Below are 16,578 nucleotides of genomic sequence, written 5' to 3' on the forward strand. Positions count from 1 at the left end.
ACTCAATAGATTTTAACGACTTTGCCGTGAAACCGACTTTCACGTTATTCTTGTGTTATAATAAACATTATTATATTTACAGTGAAACACCTCTTACTCGAAATCGCATTACTCAAGTTCCTTGAATAGTTCGCTGGAACTCGAACTTTTTATATAATCCTACGTTAATTTACAAAGAATATTCGAACTGCCATTGATCGAATACCCCGTGTTCTCGAATTTATCCCCGACCACTCAATTCTTTAGTATTTAATCTATCCATTCGTCGAACAGGTAGTCGCCTCGTGTATATCACATAATGCGAGCCATCGACATGCCAGGAGACACATACTGCAGTTAACGTTCATTGCGTTAATGCAGTTGTCGGCAGGACGTCAGATAATTAAAGTATTATAGGCAGCCATTAAATACGGTTACCTGTACCGTTACCCTGTTGTAGCTGCATTATCATGTTGTGTGCATGTTTATGATTTCCCCCACGATGTTTGTCATCGATATATAAGCGGAAGTGTTACATTCACTGGGTGCGTAAAACCATATTTAGGCATTACAATATTAAGCGGAAATCGCTTACTTGATTAACGATCATCTTTAAAGATATTGAATCTTGAATACGTCTTGGTTGTTAATTCCGTTGTCAATCAACATTATAATAACAGGGATTCAAGATTTACTAACAATCAAAACGTTCGAAGAGTTTCTTTCGTTTTGATATTTTGTAAAATTAACGTAGCCGAATATAATATGGTGGACTATGTCTACCGGTAACGACAAGTACATGATGTACGTTACATTGGCAATTTGTTTTTAATTTTACTCTTTTATTGATACATATGGCTAAATGTTTTCATTTTTAAGCAATTTTGTATCTTATTAAATGTTGTTATCTTTATAAAACTTTTCTTACATCTATCATCTACTAATCGCGATATTTACAGTGTTCGTTCTGTCTGCTGTCCAACCTGGTCAAAACATAACTTTGTCGGACAAACCTCGGATTCGTGGAATGCCATGTTTTCATCGAACTATTTATCTGGTCCCACGACTTCGAATTAGTGGGGTTTTACTGTATATATATTTACATACATAACTACTGGCATATATTGACGTAAACGAATATGTGATATGCTTGTGACACTATGCATCAAATGTTCATTCCATTTTAGAATCATCAACTACTGCTTCAACAATATCACAACACCAATCTATGGCTACTCAAGTGACCCCGACCACCACCAATCAGTCAACAAATATACCATCTACTACTGGTGAGTTTTTAATCATACTCCATCAAAATATTATAAAAGTACCGTTATTTACAGCTTTTGTAACTTCAACACTGAATTCCAAATTATTCAATTTACATTTGTAGACGTTGAAATGTTTAATGTTATATATGACTGAATTTAAAATTAGATAACCACTTTTATTGTATGGTACATTTGCCATTCTTCGTAATATTAAGACATTCAAAATAATTTTCTAATTTAGAAAAAATAAATCTTTTATCTGTAATTCATATTTATGCATTGCATGTGTATAATTTACTTTGTACTAATTATATTAATAAAATAATCACTTATTTGTTATTAATGCTCACAAAAGGTTTTACTCTTAACGGTGAATTCCATCCCCCTACCCCTCCCCAATACTGTTTTTTTTATTAACCGCTTGATCATATATTATATTCTTTTAACGTGATATATGCTTTGTATCTTCATAATCACGAACATTTTCATTTACATTACCTTTGATAGGTGAACATACTACAACACCTACAGTCATTACAAGTATAGTTACCTCAAGCTTAACGTCTACAACCAATTCGTCACCTTCGACTGCTGCTACCAGTTCGAGGCTATCAACAAGTAAACATACAACGAGGATGACTCAACCTTCAAGTGAACATACTACAACAAACTCCACTGCAACAAATGTAAATGCAACAATGTCAACGTTACCGACAACTCAACCAGCCAATTCACCAACGACCTCTGCAAACAACTGCGGTATGTTTTTGATAAAATAATATATCATACACGTACATATTTCAAAGCACTCTAATTTTTGCGCAAGGTCGAATTTTAACAGGTTAGCTCAATGATGTATTTGCGCATTCACAATATACGTATAGGAAACGATATATGATTTTCAATTCACAAAACCATAATTAGGCGCAAAATATAAAATGTTAAAAGCGATCAAATATGATTACCGCTAAAAATATGCATTTTTCAGTGTGTCCTCGAAAAGTTATTGTAATTATTGGTAACAAACGTAAGACATACCACACATATTTGAAAAATCACGTTGTTTAACAAGTTATAAACATGCATATTAGATATTACTAATCCTTTCACCACTGTAGACCTCGAGGACTCATCCAGATCAATGCATTATAGAGTTGTCCTAAAGGTATGTGTACATAAGGATAAAAAGGGTTAAAAAGTTATTACACTTTGTAATGACAGGTTTAAATGGGTCAGATTTCTGAAGCCATGTTTATTAATACAGAACCAACAGTGTGTCCAGCGGGACATATCGTGCCGTCTCTGTGTGACCCGTCCTGTGTGTTCCAATGCTGCAGTGGAGGCAACATACAACACTGCTGTCAGTCCGGTTACACCTGGAATGATGCCGAAGAGAAGTGTCAGATGACAGGAACATTGGCAACAACAGCTTCTATCAATCTTCCTAACTGTGACGGTATATTGTGTTGTTAATTGTTTGCTTTTACGTAACCACCTAGGTGTAATCCATGAAAATTAATAGTTAATTAACATATTTTTCAAGAAAATAAAAAAGAAACGTTTCTCTTCCAATGTGCTCTCGTCCTTTACCATACACTTTCGCCTATCCGTTGGTGTAGCCTGCTTAAGTGATATGCATGGCATACAATTGTATTACATTCATGATGTGCTATCCTATCCATGGTATCTTTACATAATTGTGTTTCTGCTGTAGTGCCTTCGTCTTGTACACATGGCGTATTTACCGCTGACCAGTGTGATCCACAGTGCTACTACAACTGTGCCCACGGTACAGCCTACCACGTCTGTTGTTCTGCCGGAACTTTGTGGGATGATTTTATAAAGAACTGTAACTACCCCCACCTCATCCAGTACGATCCAGCTTGCCGTAAGTCGCAATCACTATAGTCTCTCCACGATTTTAGAGAAAGGTGAATAGATCCATTTGTCATGATACATGTAGTCGTTTTCGATCGTATCAAAGTGTCTGGTTAAAGAGATTGCCCTCATTAGTCAAATCATTAGTCAAGGTAACAGTGTTCAACAGTCATTTATTAATCACAAAACTAATATGTAACGAACATAAATGTTGATAAACTAATTTGATTTGTAGATCATAGTGTTTGTCCAGCGTATCAGTTCCTTCCGGACCCCTGTGTGCCTGATTGTTACTACCAGTGTTCCTCTACTGGTGTGGACTTCCGGTACTGTTGTTCTTCAGGACTACTTTGGGACGAATCCATTAAAAACTGTAACTATCCCGCAGCAATGCCTCCTACAACTGCAGCAAAAAATACTGCCTCCGGCCAGGCCACTACGTCATCACAAAATGGCGGACAAACAACCGGAACATCCGCGTTTCATTCGATCATCTTTTCAGATTGCAGTAAGTAACCGATAATCTGAAATTAAAATGCATAAACAATATTAGGATTTTATCTATTTTTAATGAAGTAGTATCAAACTATTCTATAGCGATATTATCAGTATTATTAAACAATCTATCACAGATAAGTTAGATTTGAATCCTGTAAATACATGGAAACATCGTTAATGAACAAAATAACATTTAAGGAAATATACCAGAAACAATAAACGATTCGGATAACCAGATCAATTAGCAGGATAACTTCTTTAAAATTAATATAAACGCTTCTAAAATGGTTAGGTAAGCGACTTATTTATAGAAAGATTTATTGATTTCAAGCTGGTAAGTTGTTTCTTCTATCTTTGATTGGATTCTCAAGAAAATATCATATCTAATTGAATTCTTATGCTATAAATATTATTATAAACCGAATTTTAATTAACTTTCGAACTGAAAGTTGTTTCGTACTTTGATTTGATAAATTGCGATAAGTTAAAAATATGAGAAATAAGCAGTTACACATATATATATTTGTTTTAAATCAAACCCAGGATCTATCAGTATAGCTGGTCATGAAATAAATATATATACTTCTCCTTGTTAATCATTGAAATATGAAGCCACTGTTTACTTTCATTGATCGTTTGATTACACGTAAGGTAATGACAATAAACGAAACAATTTCACACTATTCAACAGAGTAATGTTGTAATTTTAGACACCCGTACACTATAGTATTTTGACTACTTACAGAGAAAAGGTATGCTGTATCTCACAAATATGTAGACATTTCTTCAATATGAAGGATATTTGATTTCATTTGATGAATTGACAATCGATGTCAATCAATAATCGACAGGTGCGCCAGTGACAATGCAGACTGGACCAACAAGTGTGCCTGCAACTCTAATGACGTCACCAACTAGTACAACAAGTATAACAAGCACACCGACGTCGGCCTCAAACAATTGCGGTATGCAAATAATAAACGGAGCACCAAAAGTTGTTTTAAAACATAAGTGAAACAGTTCATTGATCTGCTTTAGTTTCTTAAAAAACTGATGGAAAAGATAATGTCGCTTACGGTAAGATGACACGGTAAAATACTGATATAACTGCTTTGTCTCTCGACCTAACGGAATTGTCAAAAGTATCTTTACAGTAGAATGTTATATATATTGCATCTATGTGCCAATGGTTTGTTTTGGCTATTAATATTATTGGTCGTCTTCGTTAAAACAGAACCATCCGTGTGTCCAGACGGACTACTTGTATCATCTCTGTGTGACCCGTCCTGTGTGTTCCAATGCTGCCATGGAGGCAATATAGAACACTGCTGTCAGTCCGGTTACACGTGGAATGAAGACGAGGAACACTGTCAGATGACTGTACCGGTAGCGACGACGCCTCCTTACAACATTCCCAACTGTGACGGTACATTGTGTTTCTATGTTGTCGTCTGTTAATTATTGATATCAATATCGCGTTATTGACCAATCGAAAAACATCATGACCCTCAAAAACACCTCCCTCCCCTTAACAAAATGAGCACTTGTTTTAAAATGAACATAAACTAAAGAACTATTTTACTGTAGCTACTTTATATATTATTTGTATACAGAAAGGTTTGTTTTTAAATTGCCTCTCCTGCTCAGTTTGTACTTTACTTTTCTAAAACAACATAATTTGTAGTTCTTCCATTTGTGCAATCCTTTGTTTTTTAAGTATGCAAACATTTGTCATGTGATGCCTTGCTTTCATTTCCAAACTAATATAACATTTTTACTTGTATAAAATATAATTATCTGCTGTAGTGCCTTCGTCTTGTACACATGGCGTATTTACCGCTGACCAGTGTGATCCACAGTGCTACTACAACTGTGCTCACGGTACAGCCTACCACGTCTGTTGTTCTGACGGAACTTTGTGGGATGATTTTATAAAGAACTGTAACTACCCACACCTCATCCAGTACGACCCAGCATGTCGTAAGTCAAAATATTTCCTCATCGATTGTAGACCATGTAATAATCGAAGTTCGTTAACATTACGCTTAATTTTAATTTGAAGAATATTTTTATAGTTGTAATGACTTAAATGTATTCATTACATTGTTTACTTTGTAAGACGACTCTTAATTCACTTCTGTTGTTCGAACATTATGTCTAGCATAGCTTCCCGTCGGAGGGTAATTCTTTTGAAAGTGATTAAGATATTATTTTCTATTTCAAACGTATAACTCAAGACATTAAATTACAACTGGTACATTAAAATTAGGATTTTAACAAGCATTTTGTTGTTCTACTGTTACAATAAATAGTTTTGCATGTATAAAAGCACGACTGAACAACTAACAGCTTCACTTTTCATTCAATTTAAATTGAATATAATGCAGTTAACTACTTCATGCTGTTGAAAGATGAATGCAAGACACACAAATGTGATTGCACTTTAAAAAGTTTGTAATACAAACAGTTTGCAAAAAAAACATTAGCTGCACTATACAGATGCTAAGATTATACATATGTTTTTTCCAGATCATAGTGTATGTCCTGCGTATGAGTTCCTTCCAGACCCCTGTGTGCCTGATTGTTACTACCAGTGTTCTTCTACTGGTGTGGACTTCCGGTACTGTTGCTCTTCAGGACTACTTTGGGACGAATCCATTAAAAACTGTAACTATCCCGCAGCAATGCCTCCTACAACTGCAAAAACTACTGCCTCCGGTCATGCCACAACGTCATCACAAAATGGCGGACAACCATCTGTAACAGTGGCCATTCATCAAATCAACTTCTCCAATTGTAGTAAGTTAATCCTTTTCATTTAGCGTGCAAATGCTTTATGCAAATATTCCAAGTTTGGAACGTGATAATATTGACTAATGTTGTTAATTAAATATAAATTGTTCACTTGTAGCCTCTGCTAGTGCGATATCAAACACAACATCGACAACTATAATACCTTCTTCTATTGTGACCACAACAACAAAAGCACCGTCTTTTAGTTCTACAACGCCGGCAGCAGTCACTTCTAGTTCTACATCAACAACAACGACAACAACGACAACAGTGACACCACCACCACCACCAACTATAACAACTACAACTACAATGCCACCACCACCAGCAACAACAATAACAACTACAACTACAATGCCACCACCATCACCAACAACAATAACAACTACAACAACAATGCCACCACCAAAAACAACAACAATAACAACTACAACAACAATGCCACCACCCAAAACAACAACAATACAAACTACAACAACAATGCCACCACCAAAAACAGCGACGTCATCTTCTAGTTTGACATCAACACTGATAGCAGCAACATCCTCTGGTTTAGACACCGAGAGAGAACCCACCGAATCCAGTCAAGCTAGCAGTTCATCAAATTGCGATTCCGGGTTATGCGATACTGAAAGTTTTGGAAATAATAGCGGTGAGAATAACGTTTATTATACTTTTTTACACATATTATACTCCAGGTTAATGATTGATTGTCTGGCATTGCATGTGTTCTGATACGTTCATACAGTTAATGTAATTTTTTATTGATAGTTTGATAATGAAAGTCCGAAAAAACTGTCCATGCTTATGTAAATTTGCGTCCAATGCACAGTAATATGGTGTAAACTGATATAAGATTATCAACGGTACCTCACCTCACTTTCCAACTTTTAATGTATGCATTTTATTTTGTGTATTTCAGGTTCCACTATCTCGTTACCAAAAGGTGTCTGTGGTGTTTATTTTTTCGTTATGGTTGCAGCACTTTTCCTGTCCACGTAGTATGTACACTTGTATGACAAGATTACGACAATAATCTCATTTAGTTTGTATTAGAATGAAAATGATAAATAAACAAAGGTTTATTATATATTTTTTGTTTTGGTTTGCTGATAATTAAGAAAAAATGTATACATATGTGCATAAAGGTAGAGAAGATTGCCTTATGTATCCACTATGGTAAAGCGCATATGTTATAGGTATATTTGACTTTAAATACTTTATTATTAAACTCTTATACAACTGTTTGTAGACAATGTAAATTTGAAGTTCTCTCAAACTAATAAATGGTGTCAATTTTTGTTTATAGTAAGTAAAAGATAGCAGAAATACCACAGATTCAACGGACACTGAGAAATATACCAAGACGTCAACACAAAAGGAAAAAATACCACATCGTCAACACACATGGACAGTATATGTCACATCTTCAGCTTAAAGGCAAAATATACCACGGCGCCAACATACACAAAAAAAGAAAACAAAATATAGCATCGTAAACACATAAGAACAAAATATACCACAACGTCTACACAAATAGACAAATTATTCCACAGTTTCAACACAATATGGAAAATATACCAAAACATCTATACAAATTAACAAAATATATCACATCGTCAACACACAAGGACAAAACATATTAGAGTTGCAATGTATACTGGAGTGTCATACAAACACAAAATTAGAACCGACATTGGAAATGAAAAGATAACACACAGAACTGATGCTACTGAAAGAACAAAAAGAAAAGCATTACATACTCTCTAGGAAATTCGGATGCAAAACTAGGTTTACTATAAGGTAATGTGGTTCCTGTGCCACACAAGGTACCAGTCATGCTATCTCCCGTCACATCCTGGAAAGTCTGAATCTCCCGTTGCCTGAAGGGTGTCACAGCGAAATCTCCAACTCGAGGCATGCTGTATTTTGTTTCACAAAACGATATTGCCGAGGGGAAGAAAACCTATTGATCACTGTGAGGGTTTGATATTTCTCTGTTTCATCCTCAAGGTAGGGATACTTATGTTGCCAACATCCTTTTATTTCTGTCTCAACTCAACCGACAGTAATCAAATTCGTAAGATGAAGCACATGTGGATAATAAATATTCACCATTAAATATTTATGATATCACAATCCAAATTCAGTTGTTATGACGTCACAATTTAGCGCGTGCTATTCTGCCCGAGGTTATCTCCCCATAAGAGATGACAAGCTGTTCAATCCTATTAGACATATATATTCACACTTCCGGTTTGGGTAAGATGTTTCTATCCTTCCCTAGAGTAAAGACTGGGGAATGTTCCTATCAAAATAAATGTATGTCTTCATGTCAGCATTGCGATGACGTCATTTCAACAATATCATATCACTGAAGATAGCTCCGATTTGCGGGAAATAATGAAATCAACGTATACTAGTATTATGAAATCATTTTAGGATATAGCATGTATGACTTTGCTTCAGTGTATATTGAATCATCTCCCGTAGGAAACTCTGGATAAGTAATGTATTGATAAACAGGGCACATCTAACAGGAAAGATCTGACGATTAGGACGGGTGATGAAGTAGCAAATAAACTGTGACATTTAGACTCAATATGCAGTGGAAGCTGTTTGGTTACTTCCACAGTTAAAGAAATTAACGTTCATGAAGATTACTTTGTCATAAACTTTGCTAGAGATAGAGTTATCATTGTCTTGTCATACTGTAAATCATGTTAAAAGTATATATTTGATAACGACTAGACTGATGTTGTTTAGTTTAATGTTTTAGGAATGTGAACCGGATACAAATAGCTAGCAAATGGTGATACATGTAGACAAAGAACAAATCATCGACAATTAATCATAGGGAATTATGACAATCTGTTAACCATTTAAAATTATCTAACGCCAGCATAAATTAAATACAAGTAGGAAAGCAGTGTTAGTAAATATAGTTTGAGGTCTACCAGAGTATAATGCAAACTTCCTCTAACGTTTTTCACGATAACAATAGAAATTATCAAATTTTTAGTATCATATTAGCCTTTACGAACTTGCTTACTGTGTTCCTTTACAATTTTTTTTCACTTTGTTTAAATAAGCTAACTATACATGTATGTATACATTTCATGATTTAACTTCATCCGCAATTGTTTACATTGAAATATAAATAGCCTACTTCAACTTCATTTATATCGCTAAAATTCATTTCATAACAAAAAGAAGAAAAAAAAGATAAAAAGGACAATCATAAGATTTATATAAATCCGCTAGCAAAAAAGTCTTCAAATGGGCCATATATGTACAATTTATATATGTAGGCCAGCCGCTTATCTCGTGAAGTTCATGTATCCTGCGCGCGGGAGTTGTCATATCCAGAAACATTATTTCTACCACACTGCACATGTGCATCCTCGTTTTTGTAGGGGAAATATATATTTCCTTTTACCTACCAAGGAAAAACAAAACAACAATTTGCACGCGCTATTGTTCTGGTAACTGCACAATCCCGTCATCATTTTATGCAGTGAAACCAGGATAAAGTCATCTACTTTGTCCTATATTTGGTGCATCATCACATCTCCTTTTTACGGTAAACGAATTATATCGTTTACTGTTGATTCGTATTTCGAACTTACGATCATAGGCATACAAAGATATACATAACGTATCGGATCAGTGATGGCAGGAAATGGACACTACACTTCCTTTTTAAGACGGTAAAATTGGGAGTTTGAAATAACCTCGTCTCAGTAGTTTCATGAGATCTATATATAGCGGGGACATTATTCATGACTTACAGGAAATTGACGCTACACTTCCTTTTTAAGACATACATAGTTTAATGCCCATTCATATACACATTCATACCACGAGCATTCAAGCTCTCAAAATCGTACATTCTGTTACATTAACAACATTGAAATAATTCTGTTTACATAATAAAATGCAGTCACATGATTTTGTCTTGACGTATAAAAACTCGATTTTTCAATATATGATGGAGTGGTGTAGTGGGCTAAACCGGTAGGTATCACTTACAAACGAGTATCGACGTTTTCGTCTTCGATGGTTCGAGTCCTGCAAGCATCACTTTTTTCCTCAAACAATATATTTTTGTACGGCTCATTTTGATATTGTACAAAGCTATTATTCACTGTCAAAAGTTTTTAATTTTAATAGAGGCATCTTATATGTAACATAAGGTAAAATGGTAAGTTACATTTGACTAATGCACGGAATTTTATTTGACAAAGAATACCATTGCGTAGGGGAGATAACGCTTACGTTAACCTGACGGATGTAAGGAAAATGTTTCATAAAAAAATAATCAATCTAAAATTCTAAAGAAATGTCAGGTTATTTACTAAAATAGAGCTGTGATTTCTACAACTTAATAATGTATTTGAATCCTTTCAATTGGTTAATGCACGGAAATTTATTTGACGCAAAGCACGAGATATGCAAATGAGTCTACACCAAGGTTTCCGATTTCCAAATTTTCTTTATAGGAAAGTGTGTTAGCGGGAGGACGGTTGGCTAAAACAAGTGGCAGAACAAATCATTTTAAACTCCACTATGTCCAAATGTTACGTCATATTCAAATCAGTAATTACAATATATTTAAATTAGATTTTGCCTCTTTTTTTCACAACGTCAGGAATATAAGTGCGGGTAAACAATTCATGCATTAAGGATTTTCATACGCCCACCTTCCCTTCTGTTTCAACAGTTTGTTAGATCTACATGGATTTCCAACATTACACTCCCGGCATCGCTGATGATCCTAGAAGGACAAAACAGATGTATGAAGCAGTGTATTTCCTGTTTGGCACACTTTATCTATTACTAAACTTTAAAGATGCAGAATGTGCTGGAAAATATTTTTAGGGGGATAGAGGGAGGGTATTGTTCTTCAAACAAGTTATGTGTAGGAACGAACAAAAGAACAGGGTCGTGGAAAATATTCTAAAGCACGTTATATTTCCGCTATCAGTAAATATACTTAAAGTAGAGTCAACGACCATGTGAAGATTTATCAATAGTTTTTCATCCTATAACTCTCTATGAGGCGTATCATATCTCAATACACATTTGTGAATGAGTCTCATTCGTTACCGCACTAGAAAGGGCAACACAGATAATGCCTTATTTTGAGGTAAGATGATAATATAACGTTAAATTGTCGGATCAATTGTGAACATGTTTAATTTTCTTAGAGGAAAACGGTGCCGTATAGGGACCAAAGAACTAGATCAAAAACAGATTGTGGGTTTAACCCTTTTGGGCAGAAGATTTGATGGGAAGGTGAATGCCTCGGAGCCTGCTGGCTGGATATTTAGGTGGCAGAAGTTTCAAAAGTTGAATTTGCGGGTTGAGCAATATATATAGATGTGAAATGCACAAAAGAAAAAAAAATCAAGTGTGCTTTTGTCTGGGGGAGTTTATTAAGTGTGTAATTTGTTGTAAGTTCATAGTGTGTAATTTGTCTATTGAAAATCATTTGGTTCTGCGGTCCCTATACTTGTAAAGTTATGGCGTAACGGTAAAATTGGGAGTTTGAAATAACCTCGTCTCAGTAGTTTCATGAGATCTATATATAGCGGCGACATTATTCATGACTGACAGGAAATGGACGCTACACTTCCTTTTTAAGACATACATATAGTTTAATGCCCATTCATATACACATTCATACCACGAGCATTCAAGCTCTCAAAATCGTACATTCTGTTACATTAACAACTATGAAATAATTCTGTTTACATAATAAAATGCAGTCACATGATTTTGTTTTGACGTATAAAAACTCGATTTTTAAATATATGATGGAGTGGTGTAGTGGGCTAAACCGGTAGGTATCACTTACAAACGAGTATCGAGTTTTCGTCTTCGATGGTTCGAGTCCTGCAAGCATCACTTTTTTCCTCAAACAATATATTTTTGTACAGCTCATTTTGATATTGTACAAAGCGAGTATTCGCTGTCAACCGCTTTTAATTTTAATAGAGGCATTTTATATGTAAGATAAGGAAAAATGGTAAGTTACATTTGACTAATGCACGGAATTTTATTTGACAAAGAATACCATTGCGTAGGGGAGATAACGCTTACGTTAACCTGACGGATGAAAGGAAAATGTTTCATCAAAACATAATCAATTTAAAATTCTAAAGAAATGTCAGGTTATTTACTAAAATAGAGCTGTGGTTTCTTAAACTTAATAATGTATTTGAAACCTTTCAATTGGTTAATGCACGGAAATGTATTTGACGCAAAGCACGAGATATGCAAATGAGTCTACACCAAGGTTTCCCATTTCTAAATTTTCTTTATAGGAAAGTGTGTTAGAGGGAGCACGGTGCGCTAAAACAAGTGGCAGAACAAATCATTTTAAACCCCACTATGTCCAAATGTTACGTCATATTCAAATCAGTAATTACAATATATTTAAATTAGATTTTACCTCTTTTTTTCACAACGTCAGGAATATAAGTGCCAGTAAACAAATCATGCATTAAGGATTTGAATGCCTCGGGCCTGCTGGTTGGATATTAAGGTGGCAGAAGTTTCAAAAGTTTAATTTGCGGGTTGAGCAATATATATAGATGTGAAATGCACAAAGAAAAAAAATCAAGTGTGCTTTTGTCTGGGGGAGTTTATTAAGTGTGTAATTTGTTGTAAGTTCATAGTGTGTAATTTGTCTATTGAAAATCATTTGGTTCTGCGGTCCCTATACTTGTAAAGTTATGGCGTAACGGTAAAATTGGGAGTTTGAAATAACCTCGTCTCAGTAGTTTCATGAGATCTATATATAGCGGCGACATTATTCATGACTGACAGGAAATGGACGCTACACTTCCTTTTTAAGACATACATATAGTTTAATGCCCATTCATATACACATTCATACCACGAGCATTCAAGCTCTCAAAATCGTACATTCTGTTACATTAACAACTATGAAATAATTCTGTTTACATAATAAAATGCAGTCACATGATTTTGTTTTGACGTATAAAAACTCGATTTTTAAATATATGATGGAGTGGTGTAGTGGGCTAAACCGGTAGGTATCACTTACAAACGAGTATCGAGTTTTCGTCTTCGATGGTTCGAGTCCTGCAAGCATCACTTTTTTCCTCAAACAATATATTTTTGTACAGCTCATTTTGATATTGTACAAAGCGAGTATTCGCTGTCAACCGCTTTTAATTTTAATAGAGGCATTTTATATGTAAGATAAGGAAAAATGGTAAGTTACATTTGACTAATGCACGGAATTTTATTTGACAAAGAATACCATTACGCTTACGTTCACCTGACGGATTAATTAATTTAAAATTCTAAAGAAATGTCAGGTTATTTACTAAAGTAGAGCTGTGATTTCTTAAACTTAATAATGTATTTGAATCCTTTCAATTGGTTAATGCATGCACTTTTATTTGACGCAAAGCACGAGATATGCAAATGAATCTACACCAGTGATACTTGTGAGTGGGGGCTAAAATACATTTTATTTATATTGTACATGTACCATATTAGTGTATTTTGATATTCTGCTACATGTCAATTGCAGTTGTCCTATGTAAGAAAATATAGTAGATTCAGTTTCATAATGTTAAGTCACTATTTTCCATGTTTGAGTTAAGGCATATCGTTTTCCCCATGTGTGCGTTAAGATTTTATTTTCAATGTTTTCGGAAAACTGTTATTTTTCATATTAGTATTGAATTGTATGTTTAAACCACTACAAAGGATTGCTGACGATCGAAATAAGTATCGACTAACCACAGGTACATGTACTAGCCTCGTCTGTCAATACACCCATACTATAATAAAGGTTGCTAACTCTGTCCCCTCGTTAAATGATCCCGTTCCAGAGAACATGCATTTTTGTCATAACCGTTTATAATATGACTCCGGAAAACAGTCTAGATCGAAAGAAAAATATTGTTTCGTTAATTTGCTGTATACGACTTTTTCAGTAGACTTCAAAACATCTAAAAAGGTCGAATTTTAGTTGATCGGACACTGTGCTGTCCCCATGATTGACAACATTAATCCCTGGCGGGTAGCGCAATACATACGGTAAGTACGGTATTTAATGTCAGGACAGTGATTCTACGAAAGGAAACAAACTGACTTGATGATAGTTTTCTGTTCCGGGCTTTTTCAACAAATCAGAATGTGGCAAATGTTGAAGCCCGCGAGTTTTAAACAGCATATATTTTCATTGTTAAACTTGATTTGTCAAAAATGTCGATAAGTTTAATTTTAAAACCTGTTTTAAGAAAGAAACACTTTAAACCATATCAAATCAGTTTGCAAAGTTCGTTTCGCTTTTTATATACCAAGCGTATGATACAAAAAGCACTCGCTGCGCTCGCTATGACATTTTGCTTTTGCTTTATTATAACGCTGTAATATGTTATTATAATCTGGTTATCCGTTATTATAATTTGGTTATCCGTTATAATAATCTGGTTATCCGTTATTTTTATCTGGTTATCCGTTATTATAATCTGGTTATCCTTTATTATAATGTGGCTACTTAATGATAGTTGGTTGACCTGTAATTACATTTTGACGACAAGACAGACAAGACGTGCTATATACATGTATCGAAATTAATGGATAAAGAAGTAACATATTTTCATCGTGTGATATTGTGCGACCAGTACTAACATAAAAAATATAAGCTCAAATACGCTACAAATAAAATCAACAAACAATGGTGAAAGATTTTAATTTTGTTTTGAACGTAAACAGAATTTGGAAACGTTTTTAGCTAGCAAACAAAAAAGTATGTTCCCTTTGTCAAGCAAAGAGCGAAGACAACGGAGATGTTTAAAGAAGACATTTGAACTCACAGACCGGGTGTACTTTGTCTGAACTGGCCTACCCTTGATCAAGATGCGCCTGAGGCCTGTACGATTGTAACACAAACTTGTGATGATGTCGTCGATATAACAAAGAATGTGAATGTTGAGGACATTTTCATGCATGGACAATAATTGAGATGACTAGATATACATTCTGAGATAAACATACCCGCTGGGGGTATTTTGGCATGGTGAGTAGCAAAAAATATTCCCCTATAATGTTTGTTTATAACCTACGATGTGAATGACACAACATTGTAACTGATTGCATGATCATTTAAACAATTACATTAGTTTGGATTGAAAAGAATATGAACTTAATATCTATTTAGAAAAAAAATACACATTTGCTATACATTTCCAATAGTAATCTCAATTTGAAATCATGTTGCATGCATTTTCTTTTCATATCGTAGCACTTAAACCGTATATCAATCAAATTGCCTACTTTTCTATAAGCTTTTGATGTTAATAAGGTCATTTTTGTAGCAAAGCAAGCTCAATGTTTTCTTCATAGATACTTCTGTGATCTTAGTACTGAACGTTCTCAATTCAATGCACACTAAACTGTTTCTGCCTGCGGGACACACATGACCGTGTATATATAGTAATCAATGCGATGTTTGTTACTTCGAGGTGGATAAACCCCATAGCAGGCACCTACTACATAGTGTATGAACCTGGAGCTTTTGACAAAGGTAAGATTTCTAGTGGATGATTTAATTACATTATTAACACATTCAGATTTTTATCCTTAATTTAATTTGGTACATAACACATAAAACAAGATAACGTATGTATTTATAAGAATAGGAATCGAGTATTGTCGACAATCCTGCTGAGTTGTAGATGTTTATATCTATATCTATATATTCTTCAAAGTTTTCGTTGATTGTAAAATTGATCAAAATTACACATAATCGTGATAAATTTGGTTCGATAGCATTAAATCTTATTACCAAGCCATCTTGTAAAAATTAACTATTGAATTTTATTTCCTTGTTTAAATAAGTAACACATGCTATGATAAGGTATGCAAAACTGAAAAAAAAACCATTTTCGTTAATTAACATTATCATATTATTTATGTGTATACGTGGTCGCCATACTATAATTAAGATACCAAAAACGGACTTTAGATAACAGATTTGTTAAGTGGTGAAGTGAATTGCAACCGAGACAGTCGGGGTTCGACTACTCGTTAGACCATGAAAGGTAATCGTTTAGCGGTCCGACCACATTGGGTTTCTCCTGTAACGCAAGTTTCCACCCAATTGAATACA

At 34.5% G+C, this 16,578-nt stretch overlaps 1 protein-coding gene across 1 annotated transcript in view; it reads left to right on the top strand.

Moving 5' to 3' along the window:
* The window catches only part of LOC110448689 (probable chitinase 10), a 36,796-nt gene that overhangs the window by 4,839 nt on the left and 15,379 nt on the right, over positions 1-16,578 (top strand). The window contains exons 15-23 of the mRNA XM_021495068.1: positions 1,167-1,268; positions 1,758-2,009; positions 2,515-2,706; positions 2,965-3,138; positions 3,364-3,636; positions 4,478-4,591; positions 4,861-5,052; positions 5,433-5,606; positions 6,156-6,425. Coding sequence (XP_021350743.1) covers positions 1,167-1,268; positions 1,758-2,009; positions 2,515-2,706; positions 2,965-3,138; positions 3,364-3,636; positions 4,478-4,591; positions 4,861-5,052; positions 5,433-5,606; positions 6,156-6,425 — 1,743 coding nt within the window. The remainder of the gene's footprint in view (positions 1-1,166; positions 1,269-1,757; positions 2,010-2,514; positions 2,707-2,964; positions 3,139-3,363; positions 3,637-4,477; positions 4,592-4,860; positions 5,053-5,432; positions 5,607-6,155; positions 6,426-16,578) is intronic.

This window comes from Mizuhopecten yessoensis, unplaced genomic scaffold, assembly GCF_002113885.1.
Source record: "Mizuhopecten yessoensis strain PY_sf001 unplaced genomic scaffold, ASM211388v2 scaffold4135, whole genome shotgun sequence".
Taxonomy (NCBI): Eukaryota; Metazoa; Mollusca; class Bivalvia; order Pectinida; family Pectinidae; genus Mizuhopecten; species Mizuhopecten yessoensis.